Source organism: Diadema antillarum, unplaced genomic scaffold (genome assembly GCF_040938485.1).
Source record: "Diadema antillarum isolate AM-2024a unplaced genomic scaffold, OU_Dant_1.0 seq00000149_RagTag, whole genome shotgun sequence".
Taxonomy (NCBI): domain Eukaryota; kingdom Metazoa; phylum Echinodermata; class Echinoidea; order Diadematoida; family Diadematidae; genus Diadema; species Diadema antillarum.
The window spans coordinates 596,875-621,985 of record NW_027271222.1 but is presented as its reverse complement, the minus strand read 5'-3'; the positions used below and the strand labels follow the sequence as shown (position 1 = coordinate 621,985).

The 25,111-nt window shown below is 38.8% G+C and overlaps 1 protein-coding gene across 1 annotated transcript in view; it reads left to right on the top strand.

The window, feature by feature from the left end:
* Positions 1-24,622, top strand: part of LOC139727732 (potassium channel subfamily K member 13-like) — a 51,538-nt gene extending 26,916 nt beyond the window's left edge. The window contains exon 2 of the mRNA XM_071638711.1: positions 22,672-24,622. Within this exon, the coding sequence (XP_071494812.1) occupies positions 22,672-23,594 (923 nt within the window). The 3' untranslated portion in view covers positions 23,595-24,622. The remainder of the gene's footprint in view (positions 1-22,671) is intronic.
* The last annotated feature ends 489 nt before the right edge of the window (positions 24,623-25,111 follow it).

The window sequence follows — 25,111 nt, the reverse complement described above, 5'->3', positions numbered from 1 at the left end:
TAATATCTTAATTTACAGATATCTAGATATCTATCTATTCACAATTACTGCTTATCCACTACTTATTTTCCTATCGCGGCTGATTCAATAGACAGTATTTTAATTACATACGCTGCTCTTTAGCAGTTTAATGTATAAACGGACATTCATTCTTTTTTATTGTTTTCTTCCACATTCTTCGACTTCAAAATTTGTCATTCTTAAAAACTGTAAATTTCATGTCAGAATTCGCCCTGCATGAGCTTCTAGTAATGTACGCCCTACAAGCAATGTTTCTATGTAGATTTCTCATATTTCACACGTATAAAATCTCTTATCTGTTGTAATTGGCAATTTCACACATTCTTTTTCTTGTTATGTTTATGGTTTCCTAGTAAAACGTGAAATGTGTAACAATAAAAAGCAAACAAATAAAACAAATAATGATGCAAGTGAATGAACATGAACGTAACCAACTAAAGTTCTCCCTTGTAGGCAGTGATGCAGGGACTGTAAAAACAAAAGGATAGGATGCTTTTATGACAAAGTCACGTGAAAACAACGCTGTGTTCCTCAGGGAAAACTCTATCATCGTCGCCATCTACAGTGGCTCATACCTGTCATGCTCTCTGACGGCAATCATAACCTCTTTAGAAAATTAAACATTTCTAATCATCTGAAGAATAACGTAGCTGGAGGCAAACAGACAGACAGACAGACAACTTGTGAAAGAGGAAGTTACTGAGAGAAGGAGAGATTCAGAAAAAAAAAATGCAGAAGTAGTCAAAATAAAGATCAATTATAGGCGGAGTTGAGATAAGAATGGTGATCAGATATCAAAATCACACTCATGAAGCACTAGCAGATAATGTTGATTGCAGTAACAGAAATGACAACAGTTTCGATAAAAGTCCATATGCCGTACACACACATGTGTACACACACACACTCATATATATATATATATATATATATATATATATATATATATATATATCATAGTAATGTATACAAATACATCAAATATATCATTTCAGATTCAAATAGAATCACCAAGCGAGAAGATTTGTTTAGGCCTCAATGCCATTTTGTGTCTATTTATTGTTGTGTTACGAAATTGGGTCCATCGTATACTGGTGGTGTTTATATTGGTGCCAAAAAATGCTTTCATATTGAATGCACGGTTGCATCCTGTTGTTCGCTATAGGTGCTAAAAACTGGCACCTATGTGCACTAACCCATTGTACCTATAGTAACGAAAAACAAACGCGCCTCTGACGTTGCTATCTCCATGGCGATAATTGCAACATCCACAGCGTTGCGTGCGATGAGCCAGGACGTTACGTAACACATCGTTTAATAAAAGATGCTGAATAGCAATCGTGCCATGAATGTTCCATCGGTAAAAAAAGATGCTTGCTTTAGTTTAGATATTATGGCTTTCTTATCGCATGGAAGGTGATTATGAGTAAAATGTCAGTATTTTGCCCTTGGGAGGTTCACATCTACTACAGATGTTTCCGCTGATTACACTAGATAAAGAAAATATCACTGAAAAGAAACCACAACGATCGCCCCAATTAGGTTTTCCACTAGAAGGTATTTGTGTCGGAAAGTAGACAGCCCAGCAGATAATCGAACTGTTTCAGATTGCGTCTTTGCTTTTACCATGGGGTGATTGCTTAGTAAATTTCATGTACATAGTATTACGTGCATTAAGCTGCCATGAAAATGTTATTGTGCATTTTCATATGACTTTCTTTCTTTCTTTCCTTTACTTTCTTTTAAGAATCTGATCGGGAGGACAAAATGTTGAAATGAACATATCACGAAGAAGCAATATATATATATATATATATATATATATATATATATATATATTAGATTCATGAGACGTTTTAGACGGATTCATACATTTGCCATTGAAAAAATATTTTGAGTTCGTGGGAATATCATCTGGAGGTAAATAGAAATGAAATCGCTACATACTATCGATGCGTTTAATGCATAAAAACTCTCGAGTTTCTTCTCGTCAATCATCATACTGTGTAGCAGTTCCACTGATTAGATTTAGTGGAAAACGAATCCAGGAGCTTTCAAATAAAGAAAATACTGGTAGAGTTACAACTTCGCTTTCGTAAGAGAGCACTTCAAATGAAGGGCGTGATGTCTGTTTTCTAAATTTAGATTATATCACATTTAAAATTCACTTCGTGCTCTCACGAATTCGAAGCCAAGAGGAGTGTCACCCTCACAAAACCTTGTGATGTAGACTTCAGATATTCTACTAAGGGGGGCTGGTGTGATAAAACAACACGGCAGCATAATGACGTCACCACTATATGACTTTAAATGTCGCCTTATTCCTCATATTGAATCACAGGGGCTTCTGACTCCATCCCAAACGACAATTCTTGTCACCCCCGGCCAGCGATTGCATTACGCCCAGTCGAGGAGATATCTTCTTTTTGTTTTTACTTCATGTTTCATTTACAGTCATGCGCAGACGAGGTATCGCAAACCAGGAATAGACATTTCAATGGTGGCAGCAGGTCGATGTGATAGCAGTTGACTTCTCAATACTTTCCACATCGTGAGCAACTCCAATTCAGAACAACGTTTAGACGTCTTACTTAATCGTATCAAATCGCTCTTTATTATAATATGTTTGATACAAAACTGTTTCTTCTTTAAGCCTTCAATTACCTTCTTTTGTAATAGCTTGTCCATGGATTTCTCCTTTTGTGTCTCTGTTTATCAACCTTTACTGTACTGACAAAATATACAAATGATATCCAACAGACTACAGAATAGAAAGAAGTCATTAACATTCAATTCTTTTGAAATGTTGGGGTAGTACACAGTTTAGTAAATGGTTTTCGACATGACAACTGTCATGAGGTGAATACACTCTTACAAACCAGACATGTCTTGTAACTATACATACAATGACTCATAGCTCTTGTTCAGTGAGGGACTCTGAAATATTTAGCAACTATGGTTATATTTGTGGATATAATACTGCTAAATATACAGCGAGTGCGCAGGGGTTATGAGCATGCATAGGATATTCAAATTGAGTACAGTTATGGAAACCACAACGGACGGAGGGGAAAAGTCTAGTGCTATTAGAGTAATGCGTCTGACGAGACACGACTGGCAGTTCCAGAGAGCCGACTGCTGGCCGATAAAGGCTTAATATAGGCACCCAATATGACAATTCGGTCCAATTTTGTACTTCGTATATGGCATTCTCTGATTTATCCAAGCAAAGATTGGCGGAGATAAACCATTGCTCGTAAATCAATGATTTACCAATATTGGGTTAAACCAATGAATAAATCCAATTTAGCCAGGATAATATTCGACCCCGTGAGAGGCAAATGTTTTCATTTTGACGTCCGCTACGGGAACTGTCTTGTCACTCCCCCAGTGTCTGTTTCATATTTTCTCTCGTTCTTTGTGACTATTACCATAAACACGAAAAAATTTGGTGTTATTTCAAACGCTGTATACGTATTCTCAAAATATGTCGGTGTATATTTCCTCTCCCCTTTGTATACTGGTTCCTTTCAATATTGTTTCTTTTTTCTATTTTCCATCAATTGCTGTTTTGAACAATCTTTGTATTCAAATCATGTTCTATTCACTTATTTCTGCTTACCATATTAGGTGTCTAACGCAATATTTTTTTTCTGTGTGTCTTTCGTTTGAATGAAACACCGCTCACCCTCGTATAAACAAAAATAATGACTCTCCTCAGACTGCGTACATCCATGATTCAAACCAATCCTAACAAAAATTGACATCTACGTATATGTATGCGAATTGATCATATTGTATTATAAACATACGCTCGTTTAGGTACGCCTATTAAATCAGTGCAGACGAGTCGGCGCCAGTAAATAACTCAACTGTTATTGTATCTGTGCATTTGCTGGGTGGATAGAGCCCTCTCGGTGATGATGTTTAACATAATATAGTCATATCTTTGTTTGTACAGCGCCTTTTTACGTTTATTGACATGATTTTATGCGTGTGCGCTTTCTTTATTCTTCAACAGCATGCGAACCTAATCATTCTAAATCAACCCCGAGATTTGGCTCGGCACTCATTCTTGACTTGAAAATGATAGGAAGGAAATACTTTCTCAAACGCGTATTGTCTTCGTCTATTTTGATGCAATGCAAGGAGTGTAAAGTATCGTTTTTAAATCGGCCCCTTGCGTGCCATCCCCACACGCAATCGCATAGATATTAACTTTTGTACGCTAAGGAGAGTAGTTTTTTCTCTCACTCTTTTGTTGTTGTTGTTGTTTTTTTTAATTTGAGGTTGGAAGGGTGGAGGGAGTGCACACGCAATCATTTCCAAGTAGATTCAGTACACACACTGGATCTGACAAAGGATCCAGCGAGGGTAATGTAATGTTTCGATTATGCAAGAAGTGATTAGGCACACTGGTAACAAGCATAGAGATCGAAGAATTCAGTCTTCAATGTATTCATGTAGGTCTTTCTCAGTCCTTGAATGACACCATGCATACTTGCCAATCGCGCTCTCTTGTCCAGACATTTAACTCGACAATTTCAAACAATTCACTTTTTCCCTGCATGTAGGGAATTTGTTTCTCCTAATGCGAACTGTCCTTTGACTTTGAGATGGAGTACTGGGTAAATAAAATCCAAGGCAATGAAAGTGACGCGACAGTAAAAGAATACAAGGAGAAAAAAAACCCACCAAAGAAATAAATATGCGTACATGGCCCACTGTTTGTCCACACAGTTTGGATTAAACAGGGACAGGAGCTCGATCGAAGCACGATCAGACCGTCGTAAAGACGAAACACCAATTTCTCTCTCCGTCATAGTTTGTTTGCCAATCTGAATTCATCGCGGTAACCTCGTTTATTCACGTGCAATCAGTCAACGCAGAGAGACTGAGAGTGAAAGAAGGAGAATAAAGGAAGTGAGGAGGGGGAGGGGGGTACTATGGGGATAAAGGTTTCTTAAAATTGGGTACGATTCATCAACAATCCAATAATGGTAGATCGTGAAAGTAACATTTGGACATGGCCAGGAATTGAAAAGGCAGTCAAGAAGAAATGATAAATCTGAAGGCGATATTTCGGTAGGTAAATTTGCATTCAATATGATCAGCTCCTTGTATGCATATCCGTTGATTTCAGGATCTCAGCAGGAGATACAGCCTTCTTTTTGAATGAATCAACAACAACAACAACAACAACAACAACAACAACAACAACCAGAAATACCAAGTACACACCAAAATATTGCTATGAAATTATGTCGAAAAGTAAAACTACTACTCGCATCTTCATTTATGAAAATTGATAAAATTGTTACGGGCATTTAGGTTTAGTCAATATTCTTATGCAGTATTCCTTTTTAGATATATTTGCAAGAGATAGCAACTTTAGCTCTACCCGTCGAACATATGAAAATAACACCACAAAAGATAAGAAAGCATTTATCCAAACAATTAGATACGAAGCAACCAATGTCAGAAGCAGGTGACTTTTTTAATTCCAAGAATCAGGATCTCGTTGTATGCCTCAGATTGGTTTGTCATACTTCGTGTCACAAATCATGGCATCCTACTGAGCGTTGGTTTGTTTATCACCTGCGTTTGTGATTCCCTCCAGTACACCATCAACACGTCTGTCTATCTTGTGTCTACGGTGTATTCTGTGAAAAAAAAAAAACCCAGATGAACCTCATTAGACAATAATTATATTGTGTTTTGTGTGTGTTCTAATTTTTGGCCTCCTTTTGATTGATTTTTTTTTTCATGTTCCATTTGACAAGATACATGAAAACATTTTCTATAAATTTCCTTTTCCAACGTCCCTGCCAGAACTATAAACATGTCAACATCGAAATCATGTTTAGCGTGTTCGAATACATCCCGATGCTTACAGTAAGCTCCAACGCAGTTTATCACAAACGCATTATGACCTAGTTGTTTGATCTAGGGCCTAATGTCTTGTCAAACTATGAGTTCTCCTAGCAAATTTCCAAGAATTAACATTGAGTTTGAGTTTCTTACATACTCCATCCATGGAAGACCACGCGTATTTGTTTCATCCCATAATCTAACATTGATCTATGTATCCAATCATGGAAGAAAACGATACATCTAAAGTCGACTTAAATTTAATTCAGATCCATAAAGAAGAGAGAAACCACATATCATCGTTCACCCCATCTGAGCCATCTGAATCCATATCAAGAGGCAAGTAGAGACTGCTACATTATGCAGAGAGGAGGCGATTTTCAAATCAAATAAAATGGTGTCTCATCAAATCGTGGGCATAATTGATGATTTCAGCCCTCCTTGTACATGTATAATTAGGCAGCCTCATCCATTCCGACAACTGCGCAGTGTCCTTCGATGTCAGAACACCCCTTACCCACTCCCTTAGTATTTCTCTTCTGTTTAGTCATTTTTATTTCTTCTATTTAGTCTTCTTGCTAGTCTGTCCGCTTGTCTGCCACAATTATGGTCATCTTGTCTTTTTCTAAATAAAGATAGTATCATTTTCTTCCATTTCCTGAAAAAAAAGTGGCTTACGTCCTCGAAAACAACAAGAGGTTTCGTGGAGAGCACTACTTGAAGCAAAACTGACTCAAATAAAGACACGTTCACTACATCCTTTCAATAATCATGGTTTATATTAAATTGTTAAATGAGCAATGTGCAACTGATTTGCTGACGAGCTCTCTTATGCGGAATGTGAACGATTATTTTTAGTACTGTCCTGACGTGCAACATATAGCCTGTGACTGTGGTAATGTTTTCATCAGATTTTGTTGGAAGGGGTTAATTGTCATTGTGGTATAAATACTGTTTTTGTTTTTGTTTAAATGGGTCATTTCTAACTTCTTTGCATGATGCATTTTTAACCATCTTTACTTTACCTTGGTTTTTTACTTATTTGTAGTCTTAACTATGAATGTAGACGCTAAGCCGAACCATTTGAATCGTAAAGTTATCGAACAATAGATACCAATGAATACCCTTAAACAAGATCCTCTCATCATAATACTAATTGCAATAGAGGTAAACTCCCGAGTAAGAAACTAACAAAATTGGTTGAAAGGTGCTATCAAAATGGACTTTTAAGTGTTGCAAAATGGATGTCCTTGATACGAATTGATAAGGTTAAGACAAACAGTCAGTCTCACTATGGCAAACTGTAATAAATTTAGTTTGTGAACTGCGAAGAAGTCATTCGGATATACGACCATTCATGCAAAATATGCACGAGTTGAGTATTCATAGATTAAAGCCGACAACAGCCATATTCATTTATCAAAGCGCAAAGTATTTGGGAGAAGCAGTGCATTAAAATCCCACCGCACGAACTCACTATAGGTCCCGCGTTTTTCTCCCGTTGTAATTTTAGCCAAATGGGATTCAAGCATCAATCTTCTGCTTTAATTAAAACTTGCACCAGCTCAGACAGAATGAAGGAAAGTATTCTGTGTGTGAGCCGTATCCTGTCACGATGATATCACATCGCAATGACAGTATCCAGATTACAAACATAGGGAAGTGGCTTTGCTGTATATCGAAAGGTTCTTTCACTTTAGGTTTCAATATATCAAAAAATATGTGTACATCCATCAGTATCCTATAACACAGGTATTTCGGGATAGGATAGATTGAAGTGCCTTTCTATTACAGCCAGATATGGAAATACGTTCAAGGAGAACATGATTAATTTTGAACATAGTCGTTCATTTTGTCGATGTAAGTCAATAAATTCCTTGTTACTTTAAATCTTCAAGATGTGTTTAATTTCAACAAAAAAAAATCATGTGATATATTTATATATAATTCTCAAAATTATATACAATAAATTCATCCCTAATCATTTCAGTCTTAAAGCGATATCGACAATATTTGATAAGCCATGTGTATCTAAACTTCAAACTTTCTTTGGACACTTCAACTCTCATATTAGATAAGAGCTAAATATAGGGTGAAATATTTTCTTTTTCGTCACCGTTCCTTTGCCGTATTTGTTTGTGAACATATACACCTCTGACCTTCAATACGTTGATATTCCATTAAAAAAAAGAATATATGTAAACATTTAGTACACTGGGAGAGAAAGACACACATAATACAGAATATAAATACACACACATATCATCCTCTTTCCACTTTCTGCTGCTGGCCCCTCGTCTTCCCTTGGCTTCATATCGATCATCGACGTTTCACTTACTTCATTCCTACCATCCCACCTGCGGCAGAGCGAATTTAATACTCTTTTCATCCCCGCTCACATTCTTCCTCTCTCGTCCACATGACATACAAGATGTGTTTTGAAAGGGGGAGAATTCACTTTGCCCTACTTATCTCGCACAGACGAACCGCAAGACAAGAGGGTGTGCGCGCGCGAGCTTTTATACTTGTGTATTTGTATATTTGTAAGAAAGAAAGAAAAAGACAGACAAGATAATAGAGACAGAGAAACAGAGACATGAATAAAGGGAAAGAGCTCTGTGGTTACGCTAATAATCATAATATATATTTTCTTGTTGATGTTCTTTCTCAATTCTGGTTGCTTATGCTATTGTGGAATTTGTCTGAGTTGTTATTCAGATCTTCATTACAGTATTGACAGGACTTCTTTAAATAATTTTATAAACCAAAGCTTAAACATACTGGCAGGCCTAGTATCTCGTAACGACCTTTAGGTAGCCTTTGTAGTTCAATAGAAAATATAACTCTCTATTTTTAGATTTCATTGCTATTCTAGTAGAATAGCATCACGTAGGTTTTCTCGTGAAGAACATGCTCCGTCATATGGATAACACAAATAAAACAAAAATTGCATGTTGTTATAAAATTAGAAGCAATGTGTATACATGGGGGAATTTTATGTGTATATATGTGATATGATATATAGATGTTTAAGGGGGAAAACAGCATTAGATACATCTGGAATAAATCAAATCAAACAAAATGCTTCTGATTAAAATCTTCGGCACACTTCCCGGCATTTAAATCACAAGAAATCTCCTAAGCCATTCATACTCCTTATACTTTCCATTCTTCTGTGATATATAAGCAGCCTGGCACTTGGGCCATTCCAATTAACTGAAGAAAAAATTCTTATTTAGAAGAAAAATAACGAAATATTAACTTACAAGTGATTTTCGTCCTTACATTGCGCTGACCATAACTACAACTGTTTTTTTTTTTGTATGCCCAGCTGTTCTGTTAGGAGGTAAGGTAGACATTTAATAATAAATTGGCTGTTTTACGTAACAACTCCTGTCTTCCTCATACTGCATGAGACAGATTTGACAGATGAACAGAAATGAGAGAACCGCGGCAGTTGATATAACCAATACTTACATTCAGATATCAGACGAATGAAAACAATATACCTGGAACTGTGCGTGCACCAGTGAGCGTTCAGACGTAGACACCGACGAATAATACGATGAAAAATCACACACACACACACACACACACACACACACATCACAAAACAAAATAACACACACAGAGTTCTTACAGAGCTTCAACACCATGCACCCGTACATCGCAATCAAAGCATATCTCACAGAATGATCAAACCTAATTCTCTACTCGTTCATGGCACCAGGTTTGCTATCTAAATTTAGTTTAGCATTATTACATGTTCATCGTCGAAAGGCCGCTTCCATTTTTGTGGTGTTTTTCTCTCCATCATTCTCCCTACCTCCCCCTGGGTGGCCTCTCTCCCTATTTATAAGTCTTCCTCGGCGTGTTATTTCCTCTGGCTCTCTCTTTCTTTCCCCCTCTCACTCTGTCTTACTCTCCAGTATCTCTCCACTTTCATACGACTAGTTCTACAAATGCAATATATTATGATTTCTGTTCATCGAGATTATTGAAATGATCCAATTTCGATCCTGTTTTCTTTCCATTCCCTCTCTCGCTTTCATCCATTCATATATTTGTATTTTCATTTCCAAACAATAAACATGCATGTTACCAAAAATGAAATAATAGTACATTCCATGTGAAATTACAGAAACACATCTTCTTTCACTGGAGACTGGAAGACTGGAAATGAAAATTGAAGGGCTGCTAAAAAGTGAACTTGCACGACGCAGTCCCCTCAATTTAGTCATTATACGAAACATTACAAAGAGCTAACAAAATAATTTAACATGATAAAAACAGTGCTAAAGTACACTTATTAACATCCCACGGGTACCATGACGCACACGCACACCAACCCTAACATTCGCACTTACAAAATATGATATTCCTCTCTTTGAAGAGTGGGGTATTTGTGATTTTTTTTTTGATTTTTTACTTATCAACATGATTTAAAAATTCGTCTGATGTAAATTATAATGTAAGCTATGCATGAATTGACCCAAAATGATGATACAAATCCTTTGCTTTTAAAATATTATTCTCTTAAGACGGAGGACAAATATTACTTATTATTCAAAGTGACTTTTTCTGCAAAAAGAAATATCATCATCAATGTAAATTGAATGTGTTTGTTTGGGTTACTTTAATTCCTTTAAGTTTTTATTTGATCCCTAATAAAGGAAATTAATGTATCAGTTTTACTTCACCTTCAATCGACAATGAACAGAAACCATATTTCATTCTTTTATTTGTGTCATTGAGTTACTCAGCCAATTAATGGGGGATGTATTTTTGCTTGGTTAATTCATATTTTGTTTATCTCTTTTTTTATCAGACTGGAGAATTTTATGACAAATTCACACAAGTCAAATACAAAGTTGTTTTGTGTGTAAATACAAATGAAATTGAAGAAAAAATATCAATTCACTAATAATCATGAACTATACGCATACTTGTATTTTGAACCTTTTCGAATCCATCTGATTTGTATGAAATCGCTACATGCCATGATATTGTAAATCACTTCAGGTTATAGTTACAAATTATATTCATGTGTACAGTACTGACAGATATGACAGAAGTACAATTTTGACCGTCATATCTTTCACAAACATACTTATTCTGACCAGAACAATAAGTCACATAAAAAGTACACCCTCGCAAAGTATTCATTACAACCTATCTCTGTCTGTGAACTTCTCCATTGTGAAGCTGTCTAATCTTTTCTTGTTGCTGACTTTCCCCAGAGTTGGAGGTCAGAGAGAAATTTAAAAAAAATGAGAATTAGGAAGAGACTCTGAAAGGAAAGTTACAACGAATGTCTTTCTCTTCAAGATGCGCGTGCCAAGTGAACCATACCAATGTGCCCTTTCTCGAGACTGGTCTAAGTTAAAGAAGACCTCCGGATGATTTTCAGATTTTTACATCTGAACAACTATAAATTAGTTATACTGAGGACAGAGTTTCAGAATCAGCGATAATTGGGATGAAGAATAAGAATATTTTCAAAATCTACAACAAATTGCAATGAACAAGGATGATGACATGGCAGAGTCACCATAAGAATGCATGAGTTGGGGCTCAAGGAACCAGAACAAAAGAAAAAGGCATGTACAGATTATACACAGGTGAACTCGCAAGCAAGCGGTATTGTAATGGAATTACACTGCTACATTTTTGAAATATGTGAACCTTCTATGTCATCATCCTTGTTCAGTGTAATTTGTTTAAGATCTTTCAAAGTATTGTTTCTCTGCTTAAGAACTACAATAAATTCCACAAATCTATACATGGAGTTGTCGACTTATGTGCTACATGATGTGAAATTATGAAAATCGTCTGGAATGCCCCTTTAAACGGGGGCAATGAAGACTTTAATGTAAGAATTTAAATTGTCAACAATTATACGGGGCAATGACAATGTTATTTGCAAAATATGTTAGAATGCCGTGTGTGGATATCAGCCATGGAAATTGAAAAGTTGAGGGATGTAGTCTACGAAACCGAGACAGGAAGAGTGAAGGAGAGGGGACACGGTAACGTTCATTATTCATGCTGGCAATTTAGGCGAGGTATAAATGCAACGCTTGCAGGGCTAGGGGCAAATTTACCATCAAGCATCCATTCACTATCGAATGCGTCATCAGTCCTTGCTAAGATAAGAAGGCGGGGAGATCGAACTGCCAATCACAATATGTTCACCATGACCATTGTTTGAAGTTAATCTATCCGATTGACATTAAAGGCAAGTATTGCAGAATTGGCATTAAAAATTTTATTTGAAAGCTTTAACAACGTTTTCATTGTGTTTTTAAATTTTAGTCATGAGCGTTTCACGCACATTTCTTAGAATATTATTTTTGGTAATGACGGTTTTCGAACCTGAAGCGGACTACATAGACATCGCGTATCTTATGGTGGGTACAGGTGAATTCTGACAGCAAACAAACAAACAAAACAAAACAAAAATAGACTATGCAAAACAAAACTGAACAGAACAGTATCTGCTTCCCCATAGTACTTATTAGTAGGGCAAGATGTTTCATGTTTTCAGACAGACACACGCACACACACACACACACACACACATACATTATATTGACAGTTGCATAAATTTTCGCATAACAGTAAAAACAAAAGACGCAGAGAACGATCCCACAATAGCCCACTATATCACAAATCATTTCCATAGGATTAAGATGGAAAAAGAATATATCACTGACAAAAAAAAAAAAAAAAAAAATCACTCGAATGACGCGCATTACCCAAATCAATATATCATGAAGGGGAATGATCACCGGAAATAACTAGTTCTTTCACTTCCATGTAAAGCTTTATGGACAAAAGCAAAGCTACTCCGAGAGGGATACCAGTTGTGTATATTCTACTTGCCATTTTTTTTTTTCACACACATACACACACAGAGGTATCAACGCGAACACGCACTCTGTATTACCATTTACATCGTGTGTTTTTTACATCTTGATTCAGAGAAGTCAACACAGCAATGTACGAATCTTGACTACCGCATGAATTGACATTTTGCTCTTTCTGGGTGGCTTATTTCTTGATCTTGCCGTCTTACGCCGATTTACACACACACACACGCACACAAACACACACACATACTGGGGACTGCATGAATTATACATGTAACACACGCATACTGCAAAAACATGTCCATGTTACACGTGCACACAATAGAACAACGCACAGACGCATGATGCATAAAGTAAGTAGTGGAGGCAAGACATTTGCTGCTTGAAGCTGTTTCCTTGTGAATACATCGAGAGTATCTGTGTATCGCTATATAACACATCGTGCTCCCGACTGACAGAAATGCTTGTTCTACCCCACCCCAACATTCTTCATGCATAATGCTGCAAGACAAGGAGTACGATCGAAGCCTTTCCATAACAGTTGGTGAATCAGGGCACCAAAGTGATTGCACGACTGCCGCCTCTTTCTTCATCGGTCTCGACACTGCCACCCTACTCACTCCCCCCCACCCCCCCCCCCACACACACACACTCCTCGGCCTCCCAAACAACACTACCTCGTCTCTACCGTTTCCAATCATATCCCAGCCTTGAGGAGTTCCACTTCGCCAGTTTTGACCGCGGGATAATTAAAACACCTTTCCTACCTTTCGGGCTGATTACTGCTCTTGCCTTTGTGCTTATAACTCTTTTCATTTAGACGGCTCTCTCTCTCCCCCCCCCCCTTTTCTCCCCCCCCCCCTCCCTCTCTTCCTCCCCTCGCTCTCCATATTTTCCGCCCCTCTCACATCTCTATGTTACTTCTGTCCGATCGTGGTGAGAGCTGCACTACGGGTTCAGTGGTATGGAAAAAGCTATATTTGCGTGTAGTGGGAGTAGTGAGTTTTATCGGATGGTAGAGGAAGGTTCTTACAATCAAGGCCGGAGTGAAGCGGGACACATTACAATGCCGGATCCGTGCTTAATGGACCAGCTAATGCGAGGAAACTGGTGTGTGATTTTTCGTTCTGGTGATGGAAACGAGATACGGGCAGATGGCCATCCCCTCGTATCCCCCTCCCCCCTCCAGCTTTTATCTCATAGAAGCAATAGCTACACATTGCGACTACATAACTTAAACACCATTGTAAATCTTTGGCATATCTTTGGATGCGTTCTAATCTTCCTATTAGGGAGTGGGATACACTTGTACATTTTATGTGTTTTTGTATCGATGCAAATGACTGAACGATTGCTTTTTTTTTTCTTTTTGTATTTGTCTTCATTTATTTTCTTTTAACTTTTTTGGTTATATTTTGTGTCTATTTCTGAGATCTTCAACTCTCTCCACCGATTTTTCCGGAACACTGCCTTTTAATCTACGGCTGTTTGCCGACATATTAAATCAAAGCCTGATTTGTTATGGGGGATGAGGAGAATCAAGATAGCTTAGATGAAGGTAGACTTGGAATCTACGTTTTACAGTGGACTCATCACACCCCTTCCCCCAACATTGATCTTCTCGAGTAAGCCTTGTATTGTCGAATGCATTGAAATCGTGCTAACCTTTCGTAACCAACATCTTAAGATGCAAATTGAGACTATGAAATAGGGAGAGGTTGTCGATGATAATGAAGGAGTAAAACCACGGCCAGAGAAAGCATCGAAGAGTCATGAACATAAAGTATACAAGGCACTTACTATAATAATCCTTGGTTATGAACGAAGACGTCTTCTCTGTATAGACAGAATAATGCATTTTAAACATGCTAATTTGTGCCATTGTTACATGGATTTGTCGATATTTTGTTACTGCGCATGATACCGAAAACTGCTTCTTTGTTAGGACCCCCCATATCATTATATATAATAATTATGATCTGAAGCTGATCTACTGGGTGGCGCACTGTTTGCCCAATCAGAGCTTTGCAGTGACGTCTCATACAACAGTTTTGTGTAAGACAAGCACATGCGTTTATGAAGATTAATCCTACTTTCTTTCATGTTTTATCTATCCTCATCACTAATTTTGTCAAGCCGATATTTTGTTTTTATTTTCGTTTTCTTTTTCTGTGTAAAAGATCACAGTATTTTGCCTTTTTTACCCTCATTGTGTAATGTGAGAAATATTAAGCAATGTCGAACGAAGCTCCTGATGAACAAATAGTCCAAAAAACTCACTGCCATTAATTTTATTGATTTAACTGAATGATATTGACTTGATAAAAAATGACTGATTAAATTAGACCGTCAGTAGTGTCTCAAGACCTGAATGGATCAGGGAAGGGTTTGTTATCACATGATCGCATTTTGCGCGATTTCCCCGGATAATGTGATATTCTGTCCAGGGTGTTTGGTTTGGAGACAGGCAAGACCGGCCGTCCATTACTCTCCGGCCGCTACAAGCCCGCCATTTCTCATGGTCACATGTCCTTGGCTGTGATGCTCTCATCTACGATGCATTCAACACCACCCGTCCTCATCACCCATCGCTCTACACCTTCTGCAGCCGGGCCAGGCCAGGCCGGAGCAGTACTCCCTGGTCGACCTTGCTGATCACATTTAATTCGGCTGTTAATTCAATGTTCGCTTATAGAGTATAAAATTATAATTGCTAATCGAATCGAGGGAAATCAAGCGGTTCAGAGGGAGACCTCTGCAGTCGTCAACCGCTAGTCTCTGGAATCGTGAGTTTGTTATTGCAGAAGTCACTTGCGTGAAGATTGATCTTTATTCCTTCACACTTCATCCTTTACTCATACCTCCTTTCCTTCTCTTGTTTCTCTTCCTGTCTTTTTGCTATCACCTCTTTACTTATCATCGTTTCTTATTCCGTTCTTCTGTTTCATTTTCCTTTCTTTTCTTCTTCTTCTTCCTCCCGTCCAAGGCTTCTTCGTTTCCCATTCTCGCATGTTTAAACCTCCTCTTTATACGACATGCTTCTCGATCTCAATCAAACATCGCTTGCATTTCCGGATGAAATTCCCAGCGCACGTCGATTCCAACAATCCATGTAGGTTCCCCATGGAGGAGTACTTGGCGTACGTTACCCCTTGCCAGTCATGCAGGCCACGATCGAGAAAGCGAACAGTAACGACAGAGTACATCCATCTTCCTCCATCCCCCCCCCCCCATTGATATTTACTTGCTTATTGGCGCATAAAGGCGACGAAAAATCCCTAATCAGTTGGTCCTGAAAATTGGAAAGCAATCACAGGTAGAATCGAAGGTCGATCAGAGATACAGATGTACACGTCCACAAACCAACATACATACACCAACACACACACACACACACACACACACACACACACCTCAAATAAATGGTAAGATAGCGCACACACACTCGTCAGCTTCCACTACATTCACTTCACACGACCGATACCTCGGTTTCATCCATCTGCAATCCTGACTAAAATACACCCACTCAACGACTTTCGATGGCTAGTACCTAAAGGTGGAGGACATTTACAAATGTAAACCTGGTGATGTCACGCTTTCAAATTTGATTAATTTTCTGATGTTGACTTTCAGCGACGGAGTAGTCCCTGGTGAACGCGTCTCCAAAGCCCTCTCACTCGATTGTTCCTTCTCCTTTCACTTTCGCAAGGCAACTTCGCCTCTACGGGATTCTAGAATCGATAAACGGACGATTGGACTCGAGCGAGTTGTCCCTTCTCTAGTTTAGGGTCGGGGAGCTTTACGGTGAAAGCTTGCTCGCTGCAATGGCGGCAGAGAAAAGTGTGCGTTGTACATCACAGTCACATTCTGTGGATTAAATTAGGTTACTTCACATTTCGTGAATCCCAGTCCCAGGACTAAATTCAAAGTTATCTTCGTGATGGCTGAATTACTGTCTGCGCTTTACTCATCATCATGCTGTCGGTGCCTTTGGTAATTCTTTTCTGCGTTCTTTTCCTGTTAAGTCTCCGTTTTCACAAGCATGAAAAATGTAAGAGTTAGAAGGTCTCGTGTAGAGGCACTCCGTGCCGACGTACAATCTAAATTGTTTTCGCGATTTTTCACATCAACACAACGCCAAAACAAACATTAGTATGCAGCTTATATAAATCGGATTCTCTGGTCTTTTCTTGTTTGTTTGTTTATCCATAGTTTCCATTGGTCAAAATTCTAATGGGACCACCATAATCTAAAGGAACGCTGTAGATTTTTCACATGACAACTCGACGGTATATCAACCGTAATATCGTTTCATCTTTTCATGCCAGAAATCATGTTCTTGCAATCCTTTTGTTGAAGAGGTTAGAACAGTAAACTTCGCAGGAAGTTCGTGTGTATACCGATTTGTTATGATTCCATACGTACTGCAATATGTTTGATATGGATTTTAAAAAGTATATAAAAACGAGCGAGAAATACAAAGGGGAAAAAGACTTTGTTATATTGTCGGTGTTTGTTACACTCCGATCTAACACTTCGTTGCATCCTAAATATCAGATGCAGACAAAAGCAAAATCTGCATCTCCAGCTATACTTTGCTTGACCAATGCAGCTATGTCACCTATTGCACTCTCAACCTTTTGACGATATAATCTAAAGTACAAATCACGATAAAGATGTGATCACATAGATTAGAATGAGGTTAATCCTTAAAAAATATACATTATATGATATATTATATATATATGTATATATATATATATATATGTGTGCGTGTGTGTGTTTGTACGTTATTTTCTTTTTTTAGATCCCCTACCGAAATGGTGCGTGAATGACACTAAGAATACCATGTCTTCTTGTACTTACTTCATGTGAATTTCTTACACAGAAATCAAGGAAGTCACATGTTTTCTTTCAAAAAACTTCCTCTAATTGGCAACCTTTCATTTATTCATGTTCATTTTCAACCTTGCGTTTTCGTTCTTGATTACTCAAGGTGGACATAATTCAAGCCATGTGAAATGGGACGTGTGTTTTTATATTCATAATTAGCATGGTTCAATTGAAGAAGACTACTCCTAAAGTGTCCAGAAATGAGATTCTACTACTCTTTGTTTCGAGGACCGACGGCTTTGAAAAGATCGTTAATTATCCTGCTGATGGTATACACATTCCTCAGTAAAATGGCAAAGCCTTTCTCTCTAATGAAATCTAGCATCAAATTGTTAATATACGAAAGGATCAGAGTTCGAGGTGACAATACATTTTGATAGTTACCCATCCAATTCATGACAACTTATCATACACTAAGATATTATATAGTTGGCATAGGACGTGTCATCATTGGTTTACCAGCCATCAACCATTCAAAGAGACTGTATTTTTTCCTTTTGTATTTGCTATCTTTATAAATGTTATCAAACTTTCACACAGTGTTTTGATCTCTCATTCAACACAGACATGCCTCTGCTAACGTGTTCTTAGCCACGTTCTGGTCGGATATATATAGAAGAATATAATTTTCATCTAAAATCGCATCGGCATAACTCCGCGCGAGAGCGCTTGCAAAGCCCTTTGCGGCACGCCTGATAACTAATTGATAAGCAAGCGTGAAACAAACGCCAGCTACAAATGGGCAAATTAATTGCGCCAGACATTTCTGATACGGCTATATGCGCTTCACGCCAAACCAGACCGCCATCTGCGCGGGATGCTTGTGTCGATATGCCAGTATGTGGGTCGTTTGGCACCTCCGTAACCCTTATTTTGGTGATGACAACGATGATGTTGTTCAAGATTCTCAGGATGAGGCCAAAGGTGTGATTGCGCTAGTGGGAAGATAGCTCTTTTCTTTTCTTTTCTTTTTTATTAAATCATATCTATGGTAAAAACAACCAACAACGACATGAAGCCTTTAATCTCCATGTAAAGCTGACTGTACAGACCCCAATGTTCCAAATCATTCCAATGCTGACAGTACATTATCATATTTCAGTTCAGTCTCTAAAGATATTTACTCACTAATACAAGTGACTATCAATCGGGACTTGTAGAAGAACACTGGAGATAAAAACAATCTGAAAAGCGACCTTCCTTCACATCACCTTCCTGGTTGACGCAAATAATCTGTAGTCGACCGAAGCTGCATTTCACAGGCAGTCTCTGAGGTTCCCGCACACATAATCTATTATGATAATGTGTGTACGAGTCGGGCTGAATTTGCCCTTGGTCATCAAAGCACGCATATTGCATTCGGAACACTATCATTAGGGGAGCGAAAGGCCACCGATCGCCAGGCTGATCGGCCAGACGAAATGTGGAGGGTAAGAAGGCTGGGAGTTGGGATGATTTTCTACAGAGGTAGGATAGCATGGCTGACTGCAGACAAAAATACTATGGACGTCCCTTCCCTCCCCCATCTCAGTCCAAATGCTGATTTGCTGGTGAGAACCCCGCCTTTTCCAGTTTAAGTCTATCATTCCCTCACCCAACCTGTTTGTACACAAGGTGCCACGTTTTGAACAGGAGGTGCTGAGAGAGCTAAAAACCGTCTGGCCTCAGACGTCCACCACCGTCGACCAGGACCTCAAGTATTCGATGGATGACGTCATCGGCAGAATGACGGCTTTCGCAATAAACGCTGCGCATATTTGCGAACCGAGATTGTCTATATCTCGAGAGCGTGAGTGTAAACTCAGCGTCCATTTCGATTTCTGTGTCTATTCTGGTAAGGGCCCGTGCTGCATCTAAGGGGAATATTGGGATATGAGAATTACCTTAAGGCACTGCACGTGTTATAAAGTTATATCCCTCCCCATGTATGCAGCACACTTAGCCACGAACACACAGAAAAAAACAACAACCATGAAATCATATGTGGGTTCTTATGCGCGCATACACATATGTATTATGCTTTACATGCAAACAAGCGTCATTCTTGAATCATTTCCTCTTAACCCTTTTCTTCGTACTGCTGGAAGAGGGGAGATTAATGTCACAGCGGTTGTAAATAGATTCTACATTGTCTTCTGTGAAATAAGCTCCCTATATCGGTTAACGCGAATGCAAGGGGGTGTTTATATTTATTCTGGCAACCGAAAAGGTTCACTCGTGGTTAATAATAAAGTTTTCTCCGAAATGTGCGTCTTAGAATCAACGTCATTTATATATCATTATATATATATATATATATATATATATATATATATATATATATATATCACTGCAGGCGTGTGCTGCGTATATGTCATTTTTATCTATGAGTATCAGAAGTATTGCTTAACCTTCCTCACGCGCAGTGCATGATATATTATATACACACACAATACAAGAATAATGTTTACCACAGAGATTCTTCCATAAAATGGGCTTAACCAGTTTCCCATGAGATTCTGAAATCTCCTTGGATTCACACAGCTCCTACTATTTACCCGTAGTCAAAGCCTTACGTAGCACACATTCATCTGCTCCTGGGAAAACAAGAACTATTCCTTAAAAATATAAATACGCATAGTGTAAACTATGTTTTCATCTAATGATATATATGTAATATCATATCATACTGAAATGGGAGACACCGACAATCTTTTTCTCGGGGAAAGGGAGAGAGACCGAGTGGGAGGAGATAAATTTAATTTTGTTGATTTGGATTCTCCGATATCATATTTGGCAAGGAGATTTCTTCTTTCTGCCAGTAGGTTTTCATCTTCTGTCCGTGTCATTTTTTTTCTTCGCCTGACTGGAAGTTGCAACAGCATGAAAATCGAAATCGGGGAAGAAATTGTCTGGTGCGAAATGTACATCCATGACGGCATGAGGGTGGTGGATCGAGGATCATAATGCGCAGAAGTGGGAAAGACTGACGTTTGTTTTCTTGTATTAAAATCATCATTTTGATAATCATTTCTTTACGAGCATTCTAGAAGCAATGGCAGTGAACTGTGGTAGGGCGTATGATGACGATGAAAAGCAGGGGTAGCGACACCATTTTCACCATGTAATCGTAAATTTTGTTACAGCAGGAGTGCTGAATTTGTAGAGGCAAAGTGTGAGAAATTGATATTGCCTGATCGGCATTCAATACAACGTGCTGTAACCATGGAAACTAACTGATTACCTTAGCAGGAGAACACAAAACATTATTTCGGCGACACAAGTTATGTGTAAAATTCGCACACCACACACGTGCACTTCGCTTCCTGTTCTTGTCCTCTCCCTTTGACTAAATTATCATAAACTTTTCGTCATGACTATCTACAAGTCCAAAATTTGAATGCATCAAGGGAAAAACCTCTAAAAAATGTTTCTTTCCTCAATGCTCATTCTTGTATGTCTTCTGGTATGGCCTCTCGTTCGAGGTTAACTGCCTACTTGATAATGTATGCGTGCAAAGGAGTAAGTGCTTCATCTCTCAGAACAGTCACAGGAATTATTTTGAGCTTCGTGGAGACAGTGATTTATGAAAAATCAACAACAACAGAAAAGACAAGACAAGACAAAGCAACACAAAACAAAACAACCTAACATTGTTCAAAGTTGAAGAATCAAAGGCGCCGGGGAACGCGTTGCTGCTCCGCTGCCAAATTATGCACATTAGCATCACTCGCTAGAGAGCACAATAAATGTAAAGTCGTAGCAGTCGAAAAAAAAATCCAATACGTTTGAAAAGGTTTGTTGATGTGAAGTGAGGAGGAATGGTAGAAGGTGATGCATGATTGTTTTCAAACAGAATACAAGATGAAATACGCAGCAATCATGCTCTCTCTCTCTCCCCTCTTTCTCACCCTCTCTTTTTCTTTCTCTCTCGAGTCTTTACTTAGAGTTTAATCCAGGCTTACTCGTGGATTCTTGTGTGGAATGTACACATCTTGCTGCTATTTTCAAAAGAAAATACCGCTCGATGTCGGTTATAACTTCATCACACGCTTGAATTAGACCACTGGTTATCCACTCAATGCCTCCCACACATTATGCACATTGTACTGAACGATAAATGCGTTAGAGTTATGAAAGAATAATACAAACGCCCCATCTTGGTGATAAACTTGTATTTTCTTTTGAGTGACAAAGCCAAGTTAGCATTTTAAGCACTCTGAATAGAATTTAAAGAGTATCGCACAAAATACATGTCGTTATCATAGGTAGGCAAAAATGTTTACGCACTACTATACTGCATCTGCCAATAGCACACTCCCATGATTGCCGACTCCATTATTATACACATTGATGGACACACAGACAGCTGACGCATTGATAAGTAAAGACATAGACGGACAGCGCGTTATTATAAAGGGGAAATAGGTAAAGTTACATAAGGATGCTAGAAAGTATTAACTCAGTAGTTGCCACAATGAGGCGGTTATCAATAATGCTTTGGTAATTCTTCGCAAAAAAAAGAAGAAATAATCAAACAAAACAGTAGCAAAGATAAATCAGTACCAAACACAACAATCAGACACGCCCGAAAGGCATCGTACGCACCATGTTATCAACAAACACAAATGCTTTACCTACAAAACGTTGAATTTCAGGTTAATTTGATGTCTTGGTGTGTTCATGTTTGAATGTGACTAAAAGACATGTTTTAGGCTTATCCCATTGCTTTCCTTTTTTAACTCAAACGATGCAGAGTTGTATTAGTCGGCGTGCACACAACAATTTTGCAAGTGCATAATGTCAAAAGAGAAGAGAAGAGAGAGTGAGAACGTTATTGCTGCTGATAAATTCTTCTTATCATCATGACCTTTTCTTTGATGTAAAAAACAGACCGAAATGCAGTTTGAAGATGCATACTACCAAAACCGTTCAAGACCTTCACCCATGAACTATGATGATTAGATCACAAACGGCCATTATTTTGATGATACTAACACGATTTCGTTGTTTTTCTTTTCTCATTGTGGTGCAGGTTTTGGCATGACCTCTCCGTCCACTTCTAGCGGTCGTGTGATGCTGATAATCTACGGCTTGCCCGGATGTGCCGCCTGCATTCTCTTCTTCAACATATTTCTGGAGCGGCTCATCACACTCCTGGCCTATGTGATGAAACAGTGTCATGAGCGGAGAATACGCAAACTTAAAGATCAGCACCAGAACGGGCAGGCCAAGAACGGTGGCCGTCGCCCGTCAGAACAATCCGACGACGATCTTGAGAACTGGAAACCGTCAGTATACTGGGTTCTGGTCTATCTAACTCTGGGAGCTATCAGCATCGCCTGCACTGCCTCGGCAGTCTATACCAAGGTGGAGCCTGGTTGGTCCTATTTGGACAGCTTCTATTTCTGTTTCGTCGCGTTTAGCACAATTGGATTTGGAGATTTGGTTTCAAGCCAGGAGTCTTCTTACAATCAGCAGTACTGGTATCGTTTCGGCAACTTTATCTTCCTCACGGCAGGCGTGTGCTGCATCTATTCTTTCTACAATGTCATATCTATTATAATCAAGCAGTTTCTGAACTGGGCGATCAAGAAATTAGACTGTCGATGCTGCCACCGACGGCGACCTCGGCCACGGAGAAACGCCATAACGCCGGGTCACCTACAGCGACAGATGAACTCGGCCGGCAAGCGCCACAACGGGCCCGGGAACGTGGAGGTCACGGATTACGACAGCGAGACGGATGGGAGAAGGATGTCCGACGAGATGATCAGCATGAAAGACTTTTTGGCGGCAAACAAGGTATCCTTAGCCGTCATGCAGAAACAACTGTATGAAACATCCCAGCACCGGCACCATTCGAACAAAAATGGCGTCGGGCAAGGATTAAGTGGAGGTGTGGGCGGCCTTGCAATGCTGAATAATAAGCTGCAAGAGACAGAGAGACGGGATTGACAATTAGTTGATGTCAATCGCCTATAGAATATTCAGTTTGTTAAAGATTAGTTGCCTTTAACTATTCATATACCGACGAGTGTCTCATGTTAACTGCTTTAAAGTCAAGTTTGTAGTCACTTTGTGGCCAGGGATGATTGAAGTGCGAACGCATTAGGAAGAAACTAAACTCTTAGCTAAAGCGAGAGCATGGAGAGCGGAGAGTAAGTAATTAAACCATGGCAGATCCGGCATCAACCAACCCTCCGATCTACCAGCCACGCGGGCACGTAGCCATGGCAACGGAATACAATCAACTTAATGGTCTATGCAAATGTAATCGACATTACCAAAGGAGCACGTAAGAGCGCAGATTGAAATTTCGTTGTCATGGCGTCTAAAGAAAGCCATCCATGAGCACGCTCAATACCTGATGCTGGAACAATACATTGTTTAAACAAGCCTGCAACATAGAGGATCGAGCGAAGACGTGGATGAAAATGGTAATCACGCACAACACCATAAGACTGGGACGTGTTCTAGTCAGAGTAAAAACAAATTATTCTCTGTTTATGAGCGTAATGAACAATATTGCAGCCACAATTATCATTTCTATGAGGTTGGATCAAACGCTTCAGTCATTACATATAAACATACCCCATCACTTTGTATAAGGTTTTAGAGTATGTATTTGGGAATACGTCTATCTCTACCAAGATAATACGCCAGGAGAAAGCGTTACAGTGATCATCAAGAAGGAGACAATCTCCATCGGAGGTCCAACCAGTCGATATTGGGATGTTTGCTACTCTGACTCGATTCTGATTAACGACGACCCGATGGTGTATTTTCAAAGGTGAACGACGTTCATGCACCATTCTAAGAACGTGACACTGGTATAGTGTATACTCGGACGGAAGAAACATTGAACAAATCCAAAGCTCATGTAGTTTGTGACTGAGTTGCGCGATGCACTCACTTTTCCAATCAAATAGTCTTATATAATTATGTCCATGGCGTTTTCTCGTTTAGCCTATTAACATTAAACATAGCAGGCAAGTATACTCCCTTGATTTAAGACAGGCCAACATACATAGATACACACACAAACACACACACACAGCACACACAAGAAAAAAAACATATATGTACATATATCAGACATACACCACCAGCAAAAAAAAAAAAAAGATATCGAGCACAAAACTGCATTACATCCACATACTTATCATGAGGAAGCATCTAAACGTTTACGTTGGTATGCAACGATTAATAGCTCGGCACTTAAAACTGAAGACGAAAATGGTTCACAAAGTGACCTTATATCAATTTTTAATGAATAAATATATACGTTTTCATACATGTATATAGTGATATAGATATGATTATTCACTGGTGTAATGCCGGTACTGCAGTAAACACTCGATTGGTTATTCTCAATCATGTTTCGTATACCATTCACGAAAGATTAAAGATAATATGTGATAGTGAGTGTACGTGTGTGTGTAGATTTGCGCATTTATCATTATCGTTATGAA